We start from the raw sequence: 25686 nt of genomic DNA, 5'->3' as shown, positions 1-25686 counted from the left end.
GTGAGATAGAGAGAGAGAGCGAGAGAGAGAGAGAGAGAGAGTGTGTGCGCTCTGGTTTGTGCTGCCTCCTCCCTCCTCTACCCCCGTCTGATCCACAGAGAAGATCAATGCGCCACCTGGCGGCCGTCTCCAGGAACATCCGCCCAATAACAACTTATCCTGGGTTAGTCCTGTGATTAATAATATTAATAATATCTGCAGAATAACACTTGATTTATGAGTACATTAATACGGCACACTGCAAGTAAGAGCTACTTCAAAGTGTTTCCATTTGTACACTTTATTTTAGAGGAAATATTCTGCATAACTTCACAAATAAAGCGTCTTTGAGTATTTAGAAAAGCGCTATATAAATCTAATTTATTATTATTGTTGTTGTTGTTGTTGTTGTTGTTGTTGTTGTTGTTGTTGTGCAACACCAGCCTGTCTGAATGCTGCTAACACACAAATACATCATTTAAAAAAAATTAAAAAGAAATCACATTAAAACACTCCCAGAGAGAACACAATTAATGTGTTTAATGGTTGTATCAGTCGTCACAAAAAGATGTGTTAGTTAAGTTTAAGAGACAGATCAACACTTTAAAGTACTCCACAAGTAACAGTTCAAAATGTGTGTATGAAAATGTACCAACTTATAAAATGTTATGTTTGTACAAAGAATCAAAACTGCCCATCCTGCAAAAATGTTTTTCTATTTGACATTCATAACTGATGATTATTGTTTAATGGCAGCAGTTACACCAGTAAAGGATGTAAGATGAGCTTTAGTTTGTAGTGAAGGAAAGTTTGTTTCATTCAATCATCTGAATCCAGTTCTTTCAATGCTGCTGAGCTGAATGACAGAACACTGACACTTGATCAGTAGAAAGGTAAATCACTGTGAATGATTTGAAGTCGTAGTGAGACAAAATGGGATAAAACTAAAGTTATGAGCTACTTGTACCGAACTTAAATCTTTCAACACAGACGTTTTCACGTTTCTAAGGCTGAGTCCTAATCTGACATTTGACCTTTGACTCCAAATCAGAACCAGATACAGAATTAACTGAAACAATGTTCAGCAGAGCTCATCAATATACATGAACTATTGACGAGCTTGAATTATTGATGAGCTTATTTCAGTAGATCAGTTTGGACATGAAAATAAAGACACCAAACTAAGGTGACTCTGAATGTGTTTTTTTTTCCCCATACAAAAAGTATTTATCTTGACAATATCGTCTTTATAATGATAACACACAGAGACTGTGTTCATTTTGTAAAGGTGTTAATACTGTTAAATATATAAAAACATTTTCTTTTTCCTAGTAATTTGAATACAGTACGTTCACTAGAAATCTGTATTTGAATGAAGCATTTGTTTTCAATGTGCGTACATGAGATAGGAACCTGAACTTCTTCTATAAATAAACTTGACTTCTTCCACTGCCAAATGTAACAAAGAAAAGCAGAACAAAAAAAACACTCAGGAAGCGAAACTGTCTGAGAGCTTTCACAGTGTCTGAACATCCACCTGAGGCTGAGCACAACAGGACATCATGAGGTGTTTCTCCTCTTGCTTAATGGCCCCTGTATGTTATTGAGTAATAAAGAATTCAATTAAATAGATGATGGCTATTTAGTAATAAACATATTTGATATCACATTAGGCTTTTTTTTTGTAGAAACACAAAAATAGTCTGGATTTTGTATTTTTTATGTTTGAAGGCAAGGTGACAAATACAGATTTGTTATATTGATGTTGAAATACACACACACACACACACACACACACACACACACACACACACACACACACACACACACACACACACACACACACACACACACACACACTGATTGGATCACATCATTTCAGACTCATTTCTTTTCTGTCTCCATTGTCACTTGTGTTCCTCTCTGATGGCTTATTGAGAAACGCATCATGCAGATGTCTTCTTTGCTTCAGGCCCAGCGATCACAGCGGTGATTAATTCCTCAAACATCAGCTGTTAGACGAGTGAGAACAAGTTCAATTTCGCACACGCTGTGTCTAATCTTGGGACGTGTCAATTTGATCCCATGCTGCCTGCAAAAACACTTCTGAAAAAAAAAAAAAAAGAAAAAACAGGTTAGGGGATTGTTTTTGTAATTTAGCTCCCAAAGTAACCGAGAGGAAGAGAGGATATGTTTAAATCTATTTAGCTGTTATACCTTTTCTGTTTTTTGGCCATATGGGAAATAAGCAGATTGATATGTGGTGCTTGTTTGAGTTATATACATAATAACACTTTTCAGCTTACTGAACCTAAACAATTATAAAGTGATTGGTGCTACAGTAATGCAAAGTGGAGCAAATTACTTATAATGCAATATACCCTCCTAATCCTTTAAAGTTAGACCGTACATAACCTTTAATACACAGATAACATGTAGGCTACAAAACAGTAGAAAAGAAATCAAGAAACATTACACACTGATTTTAGTCTTTGCCAACTCATCAGAGGTATATGTAGGTATAAAAGTGACATATATACGGCCATATACTTTATTAAATCATCGAATAAGAGCAGACGCCCCCCTGGAGTATAATCAGCTATTATACTGAAAGTGATTCAGCAGGCCTCAACAAATAGGCTAGAGATGAATAATGAAACACTTCATCATTAACTTCTTTCAGGAGGAATTCAGGCTGATAATAATAATGATGATTAGTTTTACTACACGGGCTACATTTTGAATTATAAACTACACACAAATAATAATAATCTTAACCACATTGAGACTTAGTTTTATGTGGAGTATTTAACTGGAGGTGTAATTACTCTTCTCCGTCTAACTTGATGCTGTGGAGTGGTATTGTAGTTACTCACTGCTACCACAAGGCAAAGCGAATGGTTACAAGTCACACCAACAACAAATGGCAAAGTTGCATTTAACTCTCTGTTGGTTTAGTCAACGTTAATGACTTTGATTTTCTCGCACAAAGAAGGTGGAGCTGCAATAGTTAACGTTGACCAACAGAAAGTAGGCTATCTAAAATGCAAACAAAATGTCAGAATTATTGAGCCTGGACTTTTTTTTCTTCTTTTTTATCATCACGAAAAGTGTTAATTTACCATACAGTCGAATTTCTCTCTGTCACCACTAGAGGGCACTAAATACTGGAGAATCTGTCAATTGCGTGTCCATTTATTTTCTACAGATGAGAGTGATATTTAAAGATTACAACTCCCTACAATAGCATTAATAAAGAATAATTAACCTTAACTGCAGGGTTTTTAGTTTTGAAGAAACATGATTAATTCATACAAATATTATTGTTGTTGCCTCAAGATAGGCAGAATCCACATCAACTTCTGCATCCTTTCCACTGAAGAATGAACACTTGAGAGAGGACATAACATTTACACGTTTAGTCAATGTCAGTTTTGTCGGTCTGCTGAAGTCTAGTAAGGCTACTTTATTTTGAAAGAATTTCCCGGAAGTCTTAATAAGCTCCAGCTTGATGCAACTAATTTTGCAATTCTCCTCTGTGGCCACTAGAGGCCGCTAAACACACGTTAACTAGATTAAATCAAATTAATCCTAAATCTGACTGTAAATAATAACGTTTGTCACCATTCAACAGGAAAATGATCACCTCATTTTTATAGACTTAAATTTTGTATCATTGTCATTAAAAGTTTGGGAAATGCAAAACGCAAAGCTGAAGACGAAAGAGCAGGATTATTTAAATTGGCCGTCTTGACTTGGGTTAGTGTTTTCTAACAAAGATGTATGCTTTAAAAATAATGTTTTTTTTTTTATTTTTTTTAATTCCGACGAAAAAAATAAACAGTGCATTAAAGTTATCCTCAAAAATATCTTTGCTTTGATCCCAGTGTAAAAAACAAAAAAAAACACCAATCAGAGGCCACGCTTCTACGCGTTGCTAGGCAGATTATGTTAATATATGCAATGCAGCCATCTCTGCAGCTACCATTCTGAGGTAAGAACAACTTGTGCGCCTTCCACTAAATACAAGATAACTACGAGTTCGTTTTCGATCGGTTCTCTGTCTCGACTTGTCGGCGGTCTTTCTGTTGATTTGGATTAAATGTGCGGGTTGTTTGAGAGCATTTGTACCGCTAGAAAATATCTATTTTCCCCCCTTTGGCTCTCTTCGGATGTGGTTGTTGTTGTTAGTCCCACCCAAAATGGAGCCCGGTCTTCCTTGTGCAGTGTAGACTTTTGAAGGGCTGGGCTCAACTAGGACGGGGGGACGGGTGGAACTACCCAAATAAATTCGTGCTTTTACCGACTTAAATTCGTCTTTGTTGCAAATCGCAGAATGTGCTCGTCCTCCTGGAGCCTGACAAGTTATGTTTGCCTCCAGGGTGGGCCGTACATCGGGACTATACGGCGGTAATGCCAATGTAGCGGTGCAGTAATTGCCCGGGTTTCTATAGCGCTAGTTTTTGTGGTATGGTCCAGTTGGGACTGAGAACCTGCGGGGTTAAAATAGGGGGGAATTGACTTTATTATTGATTATACCAACTGCATTTCTGAATGACTTTGGGGTCGTGATGTTTCAGGGGAGCTTCTGTGCGGACATGCGGTTGTGTTTAGTTTACCGGGCGGCCTTGTGAGCAATCGTTGACCGCGTTTTCCCCCTCGTACCCCCCGCTGAGAGGCTCGTGTGTGTGTGGCCGCTCTGAACGCGCACTGACATGCTGGTTTATTTTGGCTGCATGTTTTTGTCAGCTGTGTGTCCTCCTGACAAACCTGAGGCAATGTTGCAAAAAATAAATAGAAAAAAAAGCCTCAAAAGGGACATTTCAAGTGTCACTCTGCACAGCGATTGGTTGCTGCAATGCATCGTTGTTGCAGTGCACACATGATGGGGTTTGATACAGCTGCTGCAGCAGAGTGTTTATCCATCATCCAGTCATGACATTTCTTCACATCTAACACACAAGGCTGCAGAAAACTGTATGAAAATGTCACTTTGTGCAATCAATGAATATACATGCCAAATTTAGATTTAAAAAAATCAAAAAAAAACCTCTGTGCATCTGTATTATAATAATGATTAAAATCCTCCAAATCCTTGTGTCTGTGTGTGTTGCAGGCGTCCCTGTCTGTCTCTGGCGTGAAGGTGAAGTGGTTGGAGACAGGCCTGGCACCTTGCTGCCATGGAGACCAAGCAAGAGCCCTCTACTGTTTGGAGTCAGGCTGCCAACAGTGATTCAGGCAACGGCACACAGGTCTGATATCCTGCCCTGTAAACTAACATATGAGAGTCCTAACCAGTGAACAAGACGTGACGTACTTTCTATAAATCAGAGGACAGTTAAAAGAGACGCATAATGTTTCTGTCAAACACTCCATGCAGGTGAACAAACACCTGTATGCTGATTTTATTTGCAGCAACAATTCACAAAATTCAGTTTTGGCTAAAATAAAAAAATAAAAACGTGATTTTCCGAGTAATGGTTTCTTGCACTTTAAAAAGACAAACTTTTTGTGAAACATTTAATTTTTTTTGTTTATATTCATTTTAAAAAACTTAAATGGAGGATGTATTTAGTCAGAGAGTGTGAGAATCCTGCAGGTGGCTCACAGCCTGTACACGTCTGTCGTCTCAGGTGCACTTTGAAGGCGGCACAGTGGCCCAGATAGTGTACAGTGGAGATCAGGCGGACCGGGGACAGCAGCAGGTGGTTTACACAGCAGATGGGAACTCCTACACCTCTGTCGAGTCTGCAGAGCACACGCTTGTCTACATACACCCTGCAGATGGAGGCCAGGTAAGATTATCTGCAGCAGAGATACTTAAAGCTAAGATCTGATGCATTTAGATAAAACCTCGTTACTAGAACGACATGCAGTTATGAGAAGGTGGGCTTCAGTGTTTTGCAAGACACCTCACAGTTAAAACCCTGCACATGAAAGGAGACTTATTCTTCAGTCTTCCAAAAATAGCTTAAAGTCTTTAAATAGTTTCTCACATTTACTCTGAATTCTTAAAACTGTACGATGTATGCATGGATGAACATGTAGAATTTGTTACAAACACTCTGCCCTGCTAGATTTGAACACTGTATTCAACTTTCCTCTCAGGCCGTATTCGCTGATCAGCCACAGGTGGCTTACATTCAGCAGGATGGAACGACCCAACAGGTGAGTTTACCGGGCAACAGTCTTGTCATTAACTTGGCTGTTTTAACTGTACTGAAACTTTAAGCGACGTAATCTCCTTCCCAGGTCACAGTTTTGTTGCCCAGTGGTCAGAGTGCTGCCAACCTGCACGTTCTCAGCAACGTAGCCGAGGCTCCTCAGGCCATCCTGGAGCCAGTCTCCCAGGTGAGGGCCTGTTGTTTGTGCTGGTTACCTGTAGAAGAAGAAGGAGAGCGAGTATTTGTTTAGAAATCGTTGATATTTTCTTCACATTTTTTGATATCTGTTAACATGGACGGCCTGAGAGAACTGTGCAGTGATGACTAAATGTTCAAACTTAACAGGAGCAGCTGTCTGCGTCCAATTCGCTCCCCTCCATGGCTGACATTGGAGACCCCCCCACCAGTCCGCTCGGGGCCACGGACTCCACAGAAGACTCTGATGAAGATGAGGATGAGGACTCGGAGATGGATGAATGGGAATCCCGGGAGCCTCAAGCATTCAACCCTCACAGCCTCTGTGAGTGACGGCGTGCACACTCTTCATACACCTGTCTGTTCTTTTAAGAGTCTTTGAGTTCATCATGTGGCGCTGTCGGCAGAAGACGATGAGCAATGACTCTTTTTTTTTTCTCTGTCTTGTCTTGAGATGATGTTCTGATGAATGCAAACAGCTGACTTCCTTGGCATTGACCTGTCAGCGGGTTTCTGCATTGTTACAGTTATAACACAAACATGAGGTTTTTTTTTTTAAATGGATCTTTTAAAAGAATAACAGATCCTTTTTTTTCCCTGTGTTTTGGCTTAATTTTTTAATCTAATTTAGCACTACACAATCTGTTTCTTTGATAAGTCATGTGATCAAGTCAAAGCAAATGAATACATCTCAAATATCCACTAAGTAGACACGTATCCACAAACTTCTTCTGCTTTTAATAAATCCATTCAGAACAAGTGAAAAGGTTAAAGCTCTTCAGAATGTAAGACGTTATTTCCTGTGAAGGCTTTACACAAAAAGAACTGAAGTCAAATCATGTTGGATTTTCATTCAAAGCTTCATTATTGAAGTATTTTTTGAGCTGTTTATTTGGATTGTTTTAAATCTTGTTTTAGGACAATAAGTCTGAAGAAGGTTAACAAGTAGGCCTCATGTTTTTTTATTATCAGGAGTGATCATTTTCTGTTATTTAAGATGATCTTTTTTTTTTGTGTCTTCTCAGGGTGTGAGGAGTGTAATAACACCAACCTCTCTGTGTGTCTGAAGCACGGCGCTCTGCACCCCATCCCCAACCGTCCCGTGATGTCTAAGGCCCGGGCCAGTCTGCCTCTGGTCCTCTACATCGACCGCTTCCTCGGCGGGGTGTTCTCCAAGAGACGCATCCCGAAGCGCACGCAGTTCGGTCCTGTGGAGGGACCCCTGGTTCCTCAGAGTGAACTTCAGGAACACTACATCCACCTAAAGGTACGTCAGATCAGATTACTGTAGCGCTCTGTAGTTTAGATTTTAGTTGCTCTGACTGAAATGTAAAATACAGCCATCGTCTGTTGAAAGAACAGTTTCTCATTTACCTGAAACCTTCTGCTCTTGTCCTGTTTTTTAACATATGACACTCGAACACATATTATCGATTTAAAATGGATAAACGAATGTAAAAATGAACAGCGAGATGAAGACAGTTTGAAGTTGCATTCAGAAACAAAGTTTGTTTCAATTGGTGTTTTTTAAGATGCAACACATTTGTAAATGTCATTTTCATTTTTTTCCACCTGTGTCTCATCGCTCTGACTTGGCCCGTTGTCTTAGCTGTGCATGCTGGACGCAGAGAAAGACAGAGAGAAGTCTGAAGACATGTGGTTGGACCTCTCGGACGAGGACAGCTGTAACTGGATGATGTTTGTGAGACCGGCTCAGAATCACCTGGAGCAGAACCTGGTGGCCTATCAGTACGGCTCGGAGATCTTTTACACCACCATCAAGAACATCCAGCCCAAACAGGAGCTCAAGGTTTGTCTGCTGTGGTGCACTTTGTGTGTCGTGTGTCTAATATAGTTTCACTCTTATAGGATACTTTCCTAGCAGGGAGCAAACAGGGAAAAGCTGGATAGAAATTTCAGTCCAGTTCAGTAAATGTTCAAACGCTGGTGACGTTAAAAGGTCGATATGTTTCTCAAGAGGTGATTGAGACAAGTTGAACAGAGAGTAAATCAGCAAACTATAAATCTGTGTTTTCTTTCTGCAGGTGTGGTATGCAGCATCGTATGCAGAGTTTGTCAATCAGAAGATCCACGATGTCACAGAAGAAGAGAAGAAAGGTGAATCTTTGCACACATTGCTTTGTTGCTGTTTTAAAGCAGCGCTGCTATAACAACACGTGTCCCTGAATAAAGAATGAAAACAGTAGCAGGAGCGTGGTAGTCTTGTTTTAGTCTTTATGTTGTTCTTCCAGTGCTCCGGGAGCAAGAGAAGAACTGGCCTTGTTACGAGTGCAACCGGCGCTTTGTGAGCTCGGAACAACTGCAGCAACATCTCAACATGCATGACGACAAGTTAAACTCTGTTTCCAGGTAAAAACCTTATCTTAACTATTCCAGTCTGCCACATTAGAGCCCTCATGACCTGCTCACTGTACGTCTTTCCTTTTTCTTAGATCCAGAGGTCGGGGGCGAGGAAGAGGCAGGAGGAGATTTGGGACAGGAAGAAGACCCGGACGCCCGCCCAAATTTATACGTCTGGAGCCGCTGGTCGACGCAGACGAGGACAAGACGACAGTAAGAGAGACAGAACAATAAAATGGACGGACAACATTCAGAATGTTTTCTAGACAATGTATTAAACAACAGCAAATAAATAAGAGTTAAACTATTGAATCATAATATTTGAATGAGCAACAAAAACTCCAAGTGTAATGCCTGAAACATCACATAACAGCAAATCTAAAAGTGCGTTTAGAAGCATGCCACTTCACGTCTCGAGCTTAAATCAACAATGTTTTAATACACCCATTTCCACTTTTGAATCAGGAGATTCTGGAACTGACGGAGAAGCCGCTGGAGGAGCCGGTGGAGGGCGCTCAGAACGGGCTGAAGGTGGTGGAGATGGAGCCCGAGCCGGAGGCTGGGACAGAGGAGGAGGACCAGCTGACGCCTCCCGCAGCAGACCCGAGCCCGGAGTCCATAACTCCTCCCTCCAACATGGAGCTTCCTGTTCCACTGAAGGAGGACCCGTCACAGAGCAGCCAGTCAGACTCCCACCTCACCTCTCAGGACCTGCGGCGTGCCAAGAGGATAAGAGTAAGAGCGAAGACTCTGTGTTCAGTGAAATGCAAAAAAAAAAAAATCTGTTTTGTATTCATTTGTTTGTGATTTGCCTTTTACATCACTCTGTCTCTCTTTCTCAATGCGTGCTCCCCTTAAAGATGGATGGGCAGGTAGGTTGGAATGAGATAAAAGCAGAAAAACTTCCGCAGCAGGTTCCTTTTGTCATTCTCCATGGAGTAAATATTCCTGTGACAGCCAGGCTATTCCCCATCCATAGTATCTATCAGCCTCCTCCTTTATCTCTGCACATCCTTGGCACAAAACACAGTTTGGGTTTCTAACAGTCTCTCTCTCTTTTTGCCGTCAGAACGCAGCGCTGCAGCACCTCTTCATCAGGAAGAGTTTCCGGCCCTTTAAATGCACCCACTGCGGAAAGGCCTTCAGGGAAAAGGACAAGCTGGAGCAGCACCTGCGGGTCCACAGCCGGGACGTCTACGCCTTCTCATGTCACATCTGCAGCAAGAGCTTCATGAGCGATGGCGCCCTGGAGGACCATCTGCTGGTGCACACAGAGAACCGCTCTTATTCCTGTCTCTTGTGTCCCGAAGCCTTTGAGAGGCTGGACCTGCTCAAAGACCACGTGGGGATTCACGCTGTGGACGGCTGCTTCACCTGTCCCTCCTGCAAGAAGACGTTCACCGACTTCATCCAGGTCTGAATCTCTCCTATAGGCTGAAACAGTGATTTAGAAAAAGCTTACAACAACGTAATTCATTTTCAGAAAGTGAAGCCACACTTTGCAAGTTTGTCTACATATTTATCCAGTTGAGGGAAAAACATTAAGGCGAGCATGAAGGCAGAGAATTTGACCAGCCGGACCTAAAACAGTCTTCAAATAGTACGTTCACACTTTTTCTAATTTTTAAGACAAGAAAATGTTCTCTTTCTCAGGTTAAGAAGCATATCCGCTGCTTCCATTCAGAGAAGATCTTTCAGTGTCCAGATTGTGAAAAGGCCTTCTGCAGGCCGGACAAACTGCGCTTGCACATGTTGCGCCACTCAGACCGAAAAGACTTCCTGTGCTCGACATGCGGCAAACAATTCAAGGTAAGATCACTAAGCAGAGCACTTAAAACTAACAGCTAGTACTTTTAAGTTTTACATATGTACATTTTAAAGTGACATTTGTTTTACTTTTTGTGACACAAAGAGGAAAGATAAACTGCGGGAGCACATGCAGCGCATGCACAATCCCGACAGAGAGGCCAAGAAAGCCGACCGAATCCACCGCTCCAAAACCCTCAAACTGAAAGTCCCCACCACCGACTTTGAGAGCTTCATGTTCAAATGCAGAGTGTGCATGATGGGATTCAGGCGCAGAGGAATGCTGGTGAGCAGAAACTCCCAAGAGGAAGACTTTTATTGGTTGATGTTGAATCTCAGTACACTAAATGAGCTCTTCTGCATCCAGGTCAATCATTTGTCCAAACGTCACCCTGAGATGCGTATTGACGACGTGCCTGAGCTAACGCTGCCAATTATCAAGCCCAACAGGGACTACTTCTGCCAGTATTGTGACAAGGTTTGTTGTGACTGTCATTACATGTGCACAGTGAGGAAACATCTCATCGCTATTATGTCATTATTTATTGATGTATGAGTGTGCATGCATGCATTAATCATTTAAACACCACAATCCTAACCCTGAGCTCGTTAATGAAACCACCTGATCGGATCATGTTGCAGGTGTATAAGAGCGCCAGTAAGAGGAAAGCCCACATACTCAAGAACCACCCCGGTGCAGAACTGCCCCCCAGCATCCGGAAGTTGCGTCCGGCTGCTCCGGGTGAGCCGGACCCCATGTTGAGCACACACACCCAGCTGACTGGCACCATCGCCACGGCGCCCGTCTGCTGTCCACACTGTGCCAAACAGTACAGCAGCAAGGTTAGTATGAAGCGAGCTGGAAATCTCTATAAACCTTCATTGATTGATGATCAGATGCCTTGGACAGTCCCACACCTGGACTAATAACTGTTTGTGTGTTTATCTGTCAGACTAAGATGGTTCAGCACATCAGGAAGAAGCATCCAGAGTTTGCCACACTAGCCAACACCATCCCGACTCCTCTGACAGCAGCCGTAATCAGCAGTGCTCCTGCAGTCATCAGTGCAGATGGTACCACAGCTGAGGCTGTCGTGGTAAGAAAGAGTTACAAACTTACAATTAGACTGGACAACAACACTCAAAAATCATGACGGCAAAGAACAAAAGTTCAGGCTGCAAATAATTGTAATGTAACTAAACTCGGCGGGAAAAAAGGTGAACTAAAACCCACAGGATATTAATACTGTTTGATTTGTTTCCTCCACAGACGACAGATTTGCTGACCCAGGCCATGACGGAGCTTTCTCAAACACTAACCACAGACTATCGCACAGCGCAGGGAGACTACCAGCGGATCCAGTACATCCCCGTGTCTCAGGCGGGAGGCAGTCTGTCCCAGCCGCAACACATTCAGCTGCAGGTGGTGCAGGTGGCTCCGGTAAGATCTGAACTAGGACCTTGATTTGTTTTCATGTTTCCATGTATTGAGCTAAAGCTGCTCAACAGTATCCTACTGCACGGAGCTGATTTACACTCTGACATCGGGCAGCTGTCAATATAAACACAACTCGTAACAAGATCAACAATATTAAGTGTCTTTGAGTTTGGTGTTGAAGTGAATTTTAGAAACCCTAGCAGTAGTTGTTCTCTTGTTTCACAGGCTTCCTCCCCACATTCCCAGCACCCAACAGTCGATGTGAGCCAGCTGCATGACCCTCATGGCTACAGTCAGCACTCTATCCAGGTACAGCACATCCAGGTCACAGAGCCCTCGTCTACAGGACAAGGTGCCACACAGGTAAATCCCATCTTTAAGACGGGAAGTGTGATTTGGAACTTCTTATGACTTTAAAAAAAGACGTTTGGAACACTTGGAAAATTGTCTGTTCACTCTGGTCAGGTTTCAGCTCAGCCTCTAAGCCCCTCCTCCCAGCAGCCTGGTCAGGATATGAGCCCTACCCAGCTGACCCCTGTGACCTTAGCTCAGAGCCACAGTCTGCAGAGCAGCAGCAGCCAGCAGCAGCAAGGGACCGTGCAGCACGCTTACATACCCGGGAACTGGAACTACAGAAGCTATCGTGAGTCGCATACGTGCAAAATGTTGTCCGGTCATACTCTGCATGATTTCATGGCTCTGTTAAGTATCACGGCCTGTCAGTTTATTTACAACCTTCTTACTGTTGCAGCATCTGAGATCCAGATGATGACTCTACCTCATGCACAGTATGTAATAGCTGAGTCTAGCACACCTGGATCTGGAGTCAACAGCAACCAGGTGAAAACAGTGAGTGACCTTTTTCTGATTGATATAAAGAAAAGTACGTTTGGCTGTTTTTTTTTTTTTTTTAATTAGCCGGTTTTGCACAACTGAACCAGTTGACTTTTTCGCAAGGTGCCGACATTAAATCATTAATCCGCTTCTTGAACCTTTCAGGAGGGCATTTCTTTTTAATTTCCACGTTGGGTGAGCTTGATGAAGTAGTGGTAAAATCTGCATGTACCTCACAACTTCTAGAAACGTTTCAGTAAGAGGGCCAGATGAATAAGAAATGATCAGATGTTCCCGATCTGAATCTTTAACTGACTTTCTGGTCACCTGTCCTGCAGACACACTACGTTATCTCCGAGGGTCAGACCGAGCTGGAAACCAAACAGACTGTTTCTCAGAACACAGCGCAGACGCACAGCGAACATCTGGAGCAGCAGTCGTCCAATCAGCCAGCAACAACACAATACATCATCACCACCACCACAAATGGCAGCGGCACTAGTGAAGTTCACATCACCAAACCCTGAACTGTACAGTGAGGAACTTTACCACCTGAGAACTCATCCTGCATGTAGACCTCAGCAGCTTCTACGCACATTAATGAACAAATGCATTCATTCGCACATGGATACAGACTTGTGTACATACTGAGCTTAAACGGAGGGATGAAGTGATGAACCAGCACAGTTTTATGTGTCTGTAAAGTGTTAAAGATGTAGAATGAAATGAGAAAATAAAAAAGTTTTCATTTTGAAGGGAACTGGAAACAAGGACATCCTATGAAAAACATGCATGTTTGGAAAGTCTGGAGAATGTAAGTGATCATCTTAAAGGTCAAATTAGAGGGGAAACAGTTCTGCTGCTCAGTACACGTGTACATCTCATTTTAAATATTTATACAGTCACAGACATTTCCTAAAGTATGCGTATTTGTAAATAAAGAAATAAAGAAGACAAAAATGTAAAAATACTGTAAAAACAATTTAGCAGCTGGCCTTCCAAATGAAGTCATTTTGTTTTTAGCACACCATCTGTTGTCCTGTCGCTACCATATTGTCGTTTAAACCAGATACTCTTCCCCCGTTCATTTCTGTCTCGCATGTTTTTATTTATACACTGGATTTTCATTGTTTTGTCTTTATCACAAATACAACACCTGAGTTTCTTTAAAGTAAACATTAGAAACACAAACATTATAAGTTCCTCTCTCCATGACTGAATGTTACAAAGGGCTTTAAGTGTCGGTGATGAATGTTTCCCTTTTAGTTTTTTTTTTTAACAAGAATCTTCCAGAGCAATCCTGGACACAAGTGTCTCAACATGGGGGATGATTTGTTCGATCTCCAACATAGGTCAACACAGAACATGTGAAAACTGAATTAAAGACGAGAGGGGATATAAAGGTTTAGTTTGAGTCGCCTGAAGCTGAATTCAAATCTGCTTTCCTTGTTAACACTTGAAATGACAATGAGCTTAGTTTAAAAAATACTGGCTTACAACTCAAGTGTTGTTGAGTTGATGAATTAATTCCCTTTTTAACTAAAAAAAAAACGTGGCTGGATCTGGAGGAGCACTTCGCTCACATCTTTTCAGAGAACGAGGAAGAAGAATGTAACTGCAGGATGAGTGCAAACCTTAAGATAACACTCACCTACTTACTGAAAGAAGAAAAGCTTCAACAAGGTGCTGGAATGTATTACCTGAGAGCATTTGGTTCTTATCAGGTACATGCATTATGTACTGAACAATAACTTCCTGATGAGGTAAACACGAGTTAATGCATTGAATCGAGGTCATTGTGAAGTGCTGTTTCCTTTATATTGGTCTAAACGAGACTTGCACTATGTAAAATGTAGCAGGAATATCATGAGAGATTCATCATGTACACTGGTGATCATAGTGCTTTTGCCTTTTTGTTCATGTGCTGAGAAATTAAATGCTTTTGTATGTGTACATTGTGTTTTCTGTTTACTATGGAGGGGGTTAATTGAGGTTATGGTTCGAGGTTGATTGAAGCTTTACGTGTTATTCATTCTCTCACAGCTAGATGGCAGCAGAGCTCTTCAGTATATTTACATAAAGAGATAAAAAATATATAGAAAAAAAAAAGTGTTTACCTGACAGTGATTTTAAAATGGGCTCTCTTCCTTTTGTAAACCTCTCTGTCTAGTGTTGAGTTTCATTTTTAGTAACAGTCCATCACATTGTTCACATAGTTTGATCTAAATATACTCAGTGTAAGTGAGTGACAGACTGTGATTCATAAAAAGAGGAAGGGTTGTGTTCACCCCGGTGCACCTGGGAGGAGCAGGGCTTGTCCTACACACACACTTGTGATCAGTTGGTTCAACACATTCCTGCAGAGATGGAATGTGGGAAACGGAGAAAGACAAAACCCAGAATAAATACTTCCTCCTGTCGAGCCTGTCCGACAAGCTCGTCGTGTTACGGGACTAATCACTTATTAACCATCTGAATGTTAGTCAGCTAAATACTCGGGCCGCAGTTTCAACCGGCATGTCTCCGTGTGTGTCTGCGTCTGCGTCACTGTCATGCCTCTGTTGATGGTCTCCCACCACAGGGGTCAGGAGGGGTCAGGACAGGGAGAGAGAGGGGGCTGGGACGGGGCCTGTAAATGGACGGAGGAGGTCATGGAGGACGGGGAGGGAGAAGTTGCTGAGAGGAGCTGGAATCTGGAGAGGTAGGCAGACCTGTGTGTGTCACTCAACAAATGGCCTTTTCATTTGAATGGGTGTTTGAGAGACATCTGCTTTTATGATCTCCTGCTACAGTGCGGAGAGGTCTTTGTGAAATGATGGTCCTATACCACCATCTCTGCACTGAGCATGTTGACAGATGTATGTATTCCTGCTCTGTTTGGGCAGATATCTGTCAGTATGTCACACCTTGGGGTTCTCTTTATCATCATGCATGAGCTCAAAGATCTGTACTTACTGTCAGTCATACAGCAAAGTGCCGGTTCAGTGATTTATTTCTTTGATTCTGGACAGCAACAGTTTGTCCATCATCGCAAAGCTGAGTGGGAAAAGCCTCATTCAACAGATCCAGAACTTATTTTCAGTTCTTATCTGGAGAACAAGATTTCCAAAGAAACCAAATTAGATCAAAGTTAAAGCACATGAAATCAGATTCTTATTCTCTCTTATGATGTGTTACGGTTAAAAAAATTCAGTGTCAGTTTGAAATACATGTGTCACTCCAATGATAAGTCAAAGGAGAACATTTGGGGATAATAATATAACTGTATGATTTCTTATCTGAGTTATTCTACCTTCAGGCCGTATTCATTTTCTTATGTTTTTGTCATAAATGCATGTTTCTGTTGCCTCTCTCTTTCTCTCTCTTATTCCTCATTACTCCCTCAGTTTAAGAGAAACACTAGCTGCTTATCAGCCACAGGAGATATCTTGGTCACAGATCCGGAGGAAACTTCCACACTGGAATCTGAACTTTAGAGGCTGCTACAGTTTCGCTCTTACTGCTGCAGTGTGGTCTGTCTGCCAGGTGGAGGCGCCGCTGCACCCCTCTGTGTTACTGGTGGATGTGTGCTGGAGGCTGGTGGTAGTGTGTTCGGTGTGGATGGGCCTGGGAGGTTGTGTCCATGCCTTGAAGAGCAGCCTGCGGCCAGGTCGGACCCAGGTGAGCACGCCCTGCATGAAATGAATCTCATTTCACCGTGTGAGTCTTTTTTATATTTATTCAGTGACTTTGCTTCTATTCAAGGGGGAACGTGCACAAAGGATGGAAGAGGAAGTCGTGTCTGAAAACAGGAATATCCAGTATTCATGGTGAGTTTGTTTTGGTCATTTTCTCACAGTTCAGAGAACATATAAGAACCAGAAACGGACGCAGAGATTTATCTACTCATCTGTTACACTCAAATGAGCCAAAAGTTCACTTCAGGAATTAAAACAGCTTCTATAAATGTTTATCAAGGAATCTGTCATTCCCATGGTTTGAATAGGTTTTTGCAATTTCCTTCCCTGTTAGTGATCATTATTTTATATCACGCTTAAAAAAAACATTGCAGGGACTATCACAATTGTCCTCTCTAACTTTTTTTAAAACCGATGTGGCGACTGTTGTGCCGGTTGTCAGTGTCAGTTTTTTTTTACTTTTTCAAGATAAAATGTAAGTGTCATCCTTGAGGGATTTGAGTTAAAAAAAAAAATACAATGTTTTGAACAAATCCATACTCATGCTCTCAGTGGTGTTCTTGATTCTTCAGGAAGCCTCAGCGGAGGAGCCCGGGCGTTCCTCTTGACCTCGCCTTGGCCGACAGCCTGCTGCTGTGTTTGCTTCAGGAGCCCCTCCGAGACCCCACTGTACCCAACATAAAGACTCAGATCTGCAGGCTGGAGGTAAGAGGGAGGAAACACACACACACACACACACACACACACACACACACACAGCAGCCTCCAGCAGTACCTGTCATCTCCCGTGTTTTCAGTCACTCTCTGCATGTAGATCAGTGTGGAGTCTTTGTTGGTGATATTACAGAGATCAGACCTTGCACTCAGACAAAGACAGATATTCTAGCCCGGGGCAACACTCACACTCCCTCACCGAGCTGCAAAGCTGATTGACAAGGAGGAGAAATATCTGTGCTTTTTTTTTTCTCCTTATGTATTTCCTGTCTGTGTTCATGTTGTGTCAGTGAGTCTGCCAAACTGTCGCTGCTATGGTTCAACTTTCCTTTAGTCTTTTTTTGCTTAATGCTTGTTTGACCAGCCGATCTAAACTATTACTTGTACAGTTGTAACTTCATGTGAGTTTAATGATTACAAATGTGCTGCCTTTCCTTCCGACACCAGCCTTAGGCTCAAGACTTTAAGTCTTTTGCCCTGAGCATCACAGAGCCTCGGAGGCCTCCAGCACAGCTATAAATTCTTTTGTCTTTTTTTAAAATGATACTCCCCTCTCTCTAATGTTTTTATTACAAGGCCATTATTTTATCACAGTCCCCGTGTTGGGTTTTAGCAACTCTTTTCCCTTTTCTTTTTTTGAGACTGTTCCAGGAATCAGTGTCACATTTGAAACTTTATGAAATGAAGCTTTGCACACTGACATGTGTAAAACAGATGTGTCAGTGGGAGATGGATATAAAATGCAAAAGAGCAAAGAGAGAGTCCTGCAAACTTTCTTCTTCTCTTTAAGTTTTTTACATGACAGGGTTGTGCACACATAAATTCATGTTTGACTTTTGATGTGTATATTTATCCTAAATGCTGCACAGCCAGATGATGCGTAGGCTTTGCAGAGGTATTGCAAATGTCCTAAATACCCAGCCCTCTTAAACTTCTCTTTTTTTCTCTGTAGTCAGTTTTTTACAAACTGGAAGAAGCAGATATTGGCTCAGATGCGACCCTGGAAGAGATGGATTATAACTCTAAACTGACTGACAAAGTAAAGCTCATCAGAACCTACCTGCAGAAGAGGTGAGGTTAACATTTAGTGTACATCCCGCCCTTTTCCTGGCAAACTTGATTCATCGGATTAACATGCTTCCTCTCTGATAGGATGAGCTCACTGTGCAGACTCGTCCAGGTGCAGGGGGATTTTGAGTCCAGCGTGAAGGACATGTTGGAGGGCCTGGATGGCCTCTGGACTCAGCTGGAGGAGCTCCACACGGGGGTCACACTCTCCAAAGAGGGGAGTCAAGGCCACAGGGACCTGGCCTCGGCCCTGACAGATGCAGAGGTAAGCAGGTGTGAAGGTCTGTCTAGCTCTGTGGTAAACTGGTAGCAAAGTGATGGATGTTTTTTTTCATTTATTTAACTACACCTCCACATCTTTTTAGTTACAACTATTATCATTCTGTTCACGTTTGTTTTGTCTGTTGTCTTCGATGCTTCAGTTTCATTTAAGAACCATGAATCTGGTTGATTACATTAACATTGTCCCTCGTCTTCTCCCTCGAGTGTTGTTTGTAATACTCTTATGTGTTTGGCAAAGACTTTGTTTGCAGTCCTGGGCCGCTACAGGAAAAGACTTCAGCGCTGCCAGAGTCATCTGAAAGAAAGCACACAACTACTGCAGGTAGACTTCTCCTCAAGCAATAAAAAACCCCAACTCTTAATTTTCATCTGTTTTCAGTGAAAAACCCTCTCTGTCCTTTTTTTTTTTTTTTTTTTTTAACAGGAGTTGATCTGGAGTCACACTCATATTCGCAACAGTGTGAGCAGCAGCAGTGAGTCTGTGTGGCCTGAGCTGCTGCTTCAGTCCAACATTGAGCAGGTAATCTGAACGCTGCCTGGTAGACAAACAAGGCTGTTGTTGTTTACAGCTTTTAATCACCAGTAAGACTAAAAAACCTCCTCTGTCTTCACAGTTTGACAAGGTGCAGGAGAATTTCCTCTCCATGGAGCAGCAGACCTCTACCTTCCAGGCCCACCTGGAGGGACTTGGAAAGGGGCATCAGGACGGGAATGCAGGGCTCATTGCTCATGCAGAAGGGGCCCATTCAGGCTCAGCATCTCCACAGACTTCCCTTCATCTCCACGGTGAACGCACAAATGTTGTGTCACCAGAGCACCAGAGCTTGCCCTCTGCATCGGAGAAAAACACAAACACAGAAAAAAACCCTCTTCTGTTACTGTGTGAGAGGTCAGCTCTGCAGTTCTCTTCCACTATTAGTCGCCTGCGCAAATCTGGGAGGAGGAAGTGATTTTTTACCAGACTCTACTAATGCAACAGATTTTATATATAGAAAGGCGTCAGTTACCAAAGGAATTATTTTCAAATGTTGATCATTTGCTGGTTGTCTGAAAATGTATTATTTATTATTCTCTGATAAACTCAATGCCTGTCTGTTTTTTTTATTAACTTTTTGTATGTTGCTGTAGTTTGTGTCTTCAAGACTTTCCATTAGAAGAATATTTCAAACACAAGGGGGCACACTTCCACCAGTCATCGCAAGCATGACAAGTCGTCGCATTCATTCAAACTATCAAACCAAACCTCAAGTTTAGTCACCGCAGATCTCTGTCCGCAATGAGGCCTGGACCTTTTTCCTTTCAATCGGCTTTATAGGAGGAAAAATGTTGGACAGTCCGCTCAAACATGTGGCCCATAAATAAGATCAGACCACTGTGTGTCAGATGAATCTCATATTGTGTCAGATGACGGAGAGTCAGGCATTCTTTTCAGATCAAGATTTGTTATAAACTGAAATGTATTGATTAATTCCATCAAACATCATTTTTTTTCAGAGTATAGTGTTAGATCTGGTTTATTGTCATTATGATACTCCCCCGTCTGAAGCCTTATCCAAAGTCTGTGACACCACAGTGTTGTAAAAGTTAAAAAAAACCCTGCATTTATCTATGGTGTTCTGAAATATGTTTCTGATGTGCAGGGATCGGTTACAAGCTAAGAAATCTCAGACTTTTATCTACTTTTCCAGAACTTTTTTTTTCCCCCTGCGTCTCTCTCTCTCCATCAGACTAAGTGGTTGTGATGACTTGAGCTCTTCAAAGCAGAGATTTCTTGTTGAGGGCAGAGGGGGGGGAGAGGAAGGTATAAGAGGGCAGTGGAGGTCAACGCCGGAAGCGTTTCTGTTATTACTAAAAACTGAGCAGCCCTTTAGACCTTTTTGAAAGACGTGAATGTCTTTGATCCAAATTCAATTACACCACAGCTTCAACACTGACGGCATAAAAGTCAACAGAGTTTTCTCCCAACAGATTTATGACTTTTCTTGCTGGAGCAAGCAGGACTTCTAATAAGAATTCATTTATTAACGGAACCTGTTAAACCATAATTGTTAGGAGTCTGTACAGTACATGACGTTAATGTCATTTGACCGTGGACTTGCCTACCATCTGCCAGTTCCTGCATCTGTCGGGCTCCTTCACACTGGGGCAGTGATTGGGAGAGGTGGGGCCGACCCCCTGGGGGGGGATGTAGGATGAAAGGAATGTAAGCTGAACGCTGCAGGATCCGAGCTGTCACAACACCAGAGACAAAAACACACCATGTCTGGACGGATGGAGGGATGTGGAGGCTGCGGGAGGAGAGATGTTGTGCGCTTGGGTATTTGAAGTTAGGGACAAGAGCTTTGAATAAAAAGAAAATGTTATGACAGGCCACATGAATATGTAACAATTTCCATGGACCAATCCTGAATACACAGAGCATAGCCGTCTTGGATGCTTTCTTACAATAACAATGACCACATTTTGCTTTGAGGTCCGACAGTCAAAGACAACAACAGAAGTTTTTGATTGATTTAATAAGTGCTTTAATAAATGCCTGGAGGGGGGAGGGTTGTTTCTATTAGCTGTGACTGAAACACATGGGCTTCAAAACTGGCTCCATCCCTGTCCAGTCCAGATCCACTCGTGCCTCACATAGCTGTGATGTGATGTCATAGCCAGCAGAGGGACGGTGTCTGGAGGGAGCAGAGGGGGCAGAGGGGGCAGCGGCGGCTATCTGCTCGCTCAGAATGTAAGAGTGAGCTAATGAAATTACCGCAGGCTTTGTTTAGTTACACTAAAAAGTTGATGAGCAGCTTCCTCACGGGCCACTCCAGTCCTGGAGGAGAGGCTATTTCAAAGCCAGCTCAAGTGTGTGTTGTTTCAGAAAATATGGTTCATGGCAGAGGTCAATCCCTCGCCTTATCCTGACAATTACTCAGGATCAGGTTTCTCTGGCGTACACATAGCGCACATTTGTGCTGATCCCTCCTCTGATGGCACTGAGAGACACCATGCAGAAGTGCTAATGGCTGTTTTCTGATATAAACAAACTAGAGACCCTGTTACTAAACTTACTGAGAGCACAGTCTAATAAATAACCTTAAACTGAGATTTTAAATGTAGGGAGACTCAAACACAAAAAAGACTCATAGAATAAAAAAAACACAAAATGCCAACGTAAAGAAAAAGTATTGTATGGATGAAACATGCACAGTGACACCAAACACAGGGGAGGACAACCAAACATGCTAGTAGGAGCGATGAACGTGTGTGTGTGCATGTGTGTGTGTGTGTGTGTGTGTGTGTGTGTGTGTGTGTGTGTGTGTGTGTGCATGTGTGAGAGTAAGTGCATGCTGATGGCGGGGGTCCTGTTAACCTTTAAACTTAATAGCAGTGACATTTCCCAGATTGATAAATGGTTACAGCTCCATCTAAAGGTCGTGTGTCTTCATCCAATGATCTGAGGAGCGTGTCAAAGATAGTCTCTGACAATAAATCACACAGCAGGTAAAGGTGTAGCTGCTGACATAAACACCTTCAACTCTTATTTATGTAAAAAATGTCACTTTTGAGTAGGTCAAATATAGACAATATTTTTTTTAACACATAAATCAAGTTGGTTTCTGATTCTAACTTAAGCAATACCTTAATTTTGTATCCTTGTTGCTTTGATTTTCTGGAGTTCAATACATGTGTGAAAATGGCTACAGAGATACTTTTTTTTAAATGAAGCCCATTGTGGTTACAAACTATATTTTTAAGACAATCTTTTTCAACTTTGTTCAACTTTTTTTTTATGCCAGAGTTAAATAACCATTTCTGCTGCCACGAGTCAGCTCCACATCATATTCTATACAAAACCATTACTTTGCTATAAAGCCCAAATGTGTTGTTTTCTTTATTTTGATTTCAGTCACTCAGCCGGGCTGGCCTTTAGGTTGGATTAAAGAGGTTTTTTTTCCAGAAAGCAAAGCCCTCTTGATGAGTAACAAACCACATGCATGACTTCTATTTAAGGGCTGGACACAGATAACGGAGGGCAACGCCACTTTTAACCAGAGGTTGTTGGAAACGGGACGGACAGCTGCACATTGAGACAAAACATCAAAACACCAGCCACAGATGTACGCAATTAGCAACATGGTAGACATTTGGGGAGCAAAGGTCCATAAACTCGCAACTTATTATGGTTGATCTTACATGGCTGGAGGGGAGCTGATACTTAACGACATTAATGGACTTTAAATCTGGGGCTGAACGGCTCCAACATCCAGAATTCAATGTGAAAGAATAACTGTGCTACAAAAAAGAAGTGTCCTATAAGTGTCTATTTGTTTATAGCATGAGTGTATCTGTGTGTGTCGGTGGATAAAAGTGAAAGAGCGAGACAAATGGGCCCAACATGTGTCCAATCAGTAGGAAATACTAAGCTGCCTGTTTGTGTAAATATTTTCTTATTTTGTTTTCAGAGCGAGCAGGGTAGAATAATCAGTCCTGACCTCGGCGCCCTCCTGTTTCCTCCCCATCACGTGGACGCGGGCTCACCTTCTGGCGTCGACACTGCTGAGACCAGAGGCAGCAGCCTGTCCTGACCCGCTGGCTGCTGGGAGAGGTTTGTCAGGAATGGATGGATTCTCCAAAGGTCATGAGCGACAGCCATCGATACCAATGGGTAACAGCTGTTAGGCCAGTAGGCATGGTCGACTTTTTAAACTCCATGCAGAGACAAAAATACCCCAAACATTCTTACAGAGACGATTTTGAAGTGGTGATCTCACCAGAGTAAGATTTATTCCGTGGATTATTATTAATGCTTCGTTTCATAATATATATCTTTAAAATAGGTTCTACTACATTTGAAAGAATAAAACTTATTTTGAGTAGAAATCTCATAAAATTGTGGGGGATTTTCCAAATGTAGCTGTCTGAAACTTTGAAGCATTACATGATAAATCTTTCAGCTGAGGATTTTTCTTAGATTTTCGGAATAATACTCTGAAATTATCCGTATCCATTGCCACTATCACCTATCTTTCATCTTTTATGAATGCTATGTACTGACAGTTTGATTTCTTAGTACTCCTCTCCAAGAAGTAATGGTTTTTGGAAATGTTTCGAGCCAAGATGCTCTGAACTCTGTATTTCTTATTCTGGACTGCTTGAAAAGTGTAATTTTATCCTGCACTAATCCTTACGCTCTAACGTAGCTCATAAAGATAAAACTGGTTAAATACTGTCGGGACAGGTTGAATGTTCAGAAATAGCTTAGACAGTGTACCCCTAGAAAACATACAACAGGCATCTTCCCAATGTAGGGAACATTTTCTGAACTAAATGAAGCAACAAGTCTCTTCTGATAAGAGTGATAGAAAACTCAAGCAAACATTTAAACAAGAGAAATCAAAATCATTAAAAAAAAATGAAATCTGTAAGATATCTCTAATTAAATCATAACATGACCTTACTGTATCATCAGACATTAAGGAAACATGCCATGTTACAGTGCTGGCTTCTTTGACAACAATGCAGCAGCCAGTATGTCCTCCTTCTAACTTTAGATTCTGGTCCTGAGTGGTCTGTCTTATTTATTAAGACCGGAGAAGGTAGGCGGTTTTAAGGCGCCCCCACACGGCCATTTTGGACGCCCATCTTGGTTTGCCAGATATGAGACCAGCTATCACGGCAAACCAACAGGTGTGGCAACGATGGAAGCGGACTGGTTCAGATAGAAGTGATTGTACCCGACCTAAAAACCTCTGCATATTTCTAATGAACTCCATGAGCAGAAACGCGGATCAAACTAGGATCAATATTGGAGATGCTTTTAAAAAAACGATTAGAGAGGTTAGGACGCAGAAAGGTTTCAAAGCCAATGCAGAGCTGGCTAAACACTGAAGCTTCCGTCCGTTACATAGCAACGTGAGTTCACATCAGCTCTGAGGAGGAGGGGTCGTAAGGGGACAGCCCTCTCCAATGTTTTGAATTTGGACCACAGTGCCCATTTGAAACACTGAGTGTCAGAGCTACCTATTGCTCCTTTAATGTAGTCGTTGAGTTTTCCCTTGGGGTGTCTGCCTGGTGCTTGCCTTTATTTCATTTAAATACCTCTGTACAGGCTGAAATGGTTTGGTTTCATTCTTTTTAAACCTGGTGGTTTGGAGTTCTGATTTGAGGAATTTTTGAAGCTCAGTGTGATATTTAAATGATCACTAGGAAACACTTAGCTCAAATTAACAAATTGAGTTTTATGGTTTAAGGGAAGATTAGGTCTGGCTTGCATTAAAAGTAACATGTGTTGCTGCAAGAAAACCCGTGGTCAGGCAAACAGAGGGGCTGTCAACAAATAAACGGTTTATTTACCTTATGAAAATATTTTTAATTTGCTCAACAAAAAGCACATTGAGAAGCGAATTATATTCCACCGTTGCAAAAGGATAGAGACACTTGCACAATAACAGAGAGTGGGTCCTATGGTGGGTTAAAGTCAAACACTGAAGTTGGTCTGCAAACAGAGATGGGTGTTTACAACCACTGGCTTTTGTTATCTCTTCAAAATTAGTTCCGCTAACCTTGAGGTTTTGTTTGTTTGTGTTCTTGCCTTGTCAGATTTCATTTCAAAGACGTGTTCCAGGATCTCAACAGTTTGCCTCGGTCAACTTCAGTACAACAACGGAGACTGAAACTAATATCACAGCTTCCAAGGTATTACAAATTGAGATATACACAACAACACACACCACCCTCATGATCCTTACCCAGCTTCTAAACTTTGTGTCATGGCCTCCTCAGCCCGTCCTCCTCAGTCATGTGTACGAGGCAACCGATGTGTGAAGCAGCTCTCTGAGGAAAGGCTAAACAAACAGGCCGGCCCAGGCACAAAGAGTCCGCCACTCAGAGACATGTGGCAGCAAAACCCTCCCAATCTACATCCCCCCCCCCCCCCCCACAGCAACAACTGTGGACCCCTCACACTCCTACTGGAGCCACACGAACCCCTCCACATACCCTGAGCCCGGAGCCAAGAGAAGGAACGATGGAGGAGGAGGAGGAGGAGGGGGAGCGAATTCTGATTCCTATTCAGTGAATGTCACCACCTCACAAAGGGGACCGCATGACACAGCCACTAAATCAGAGTTAATGGACTCCTTTCTCAGTCCTGCGAACATGACAGGGGGCGTGTGTGTGA

At 42.2% G+C, this 25686-nt stretch overlaps 2 protein-coding genes and 1 long non-coding RNA gene across 5 annotated transcripts; 2 read left to right on the top strand and 1 right to left on the bottom strand.

Annotated features, from left to right (window-relative positions):
- Nucleotides 1–3945: 3945 nt before the first annotated feature.
- prdm10 (PR domain containing 10) lies at nucleotides 3946–14730 on the top strand. Of its 2 annotated transcripts, none has more exons than XM_029280290.2 (23): nucleotides 3946–3973; nucleotides 5096–5231; nucleotides 5613–5774; nucleotides 6088–6147; nucleotides 6232–6330; nucleotides 6489–6663; nucleotides 7364–7605; nucleotides 7948–8148; nucleotides 8384–8456; nucleotides 8591–8708; nucleotides 8792–8912; nucleotides 9165–9434; nucleotides 9769–10113; nucleotides 10353–10508; nucleotides 10612–10791; nucleotides 10873–10983; nucleotides 11148–11348; nucleotides 11459–11602; nucleotides 11776–11946; nucleotides 12169–12306; nucleotides 12409–12586; nucleotides 12695–12792; nucleotides 13116–14730. In XM_029280290.2, the coding sequence occupies exons 2-23, from the start codon at nucleotides 5160–5162 to the stop codon at nucleotides 13302–13304; spliced, it is 3504 nt and encodes a 1167-aa protein (XP_029136123.2). In that variant the 5' UTR covers nucleotides 3946–3973; nucleotides 5096–5159; the 3' UTR covers nucleotides 13305–14730. The 2 variants fall into 2 exon arrangements, with proteins under 2 accessions (XP_029136123.2, XP_020504881.2); XM_020649225.3 differs by lacking the exon at nucleotides 3946–3973 and adding an exon at nucleotides 4019–4956.
- Nucleotides 14731–15222: 492 nt separating this feature from the next.
- Nucleotides 15223–20313, top strand: si:ch211-151h10.2 (uncharacterized protein LOC567699 homolog). 2 transcript variants are annotated; one of them, XM_065960386.1, is made up of 9 exons: nucleotides 15223–15478; nucleotides 16164–16437; nucleotides 16522–16586; nucleotides 17027–17159; nucleotides 18121–18239; nucleotides 18321–18501; nucleotides 18757–18840; nucleotides 18943–19038; nucleotides 19133–20313. In XM_065960386.1, the coding sequence occupies exons 1-9, from the start codon at nucleotides 15330–15332 to the stop codon at nucleotides 19466–19468; spliced, it is 1437 nt and encodes a 478-aa protein (XP_065816458.1). In that variant the 5' UTR covers nucleotides 15223–15329; the 3' UTR covers nucleotides 19469–20313. The 2 variants fall into 2 exon arrangements, with proteins under 2 accessions (XP_065816458.1, XP_065816459.1); XM_065960387.1 differs by having other exon boundaries at nucleotides 15340–15478; nucleotides 16303–16437; nucleotides 19133–20308.
- On the bottom strand, nucleotides 19081–25400 carry LOC136180487 (uncharacterized). Its single transcript, XR_010667129.1, has 3 exons — nucleotides 25256–25400; nucleotides 20622–20806; nucleotides 19081–19349 (listed from the first exon to the last, which is right to left on the bottom strand). It is a non-coding gene; the product is annotated as an uncharacterized lncRNA (long non-coding RNA).
- Between the last annotated feature and the right edge of the window lie 286 nt (nucleotides 25401–25686).

This window comes from Labrus bergylta, chromosome 11 (genome assembly GCF_963930695.1).
Source record: "Labrus bergylta chromosome 11, fLabBer1.1, whole genome shotgun sequence".
NCBI classification, from domain to species: Eukaryota; Metazoa; Chordata; class Actinopteri; order Labriformes; family Labridae; genus Labrus; species Labrus bergylta.
The sequence above is the reverse complement of the archived record's forward strand: the minus strand, read 5'-3'. Positions and strand labels throughout refer to the sequence as shown.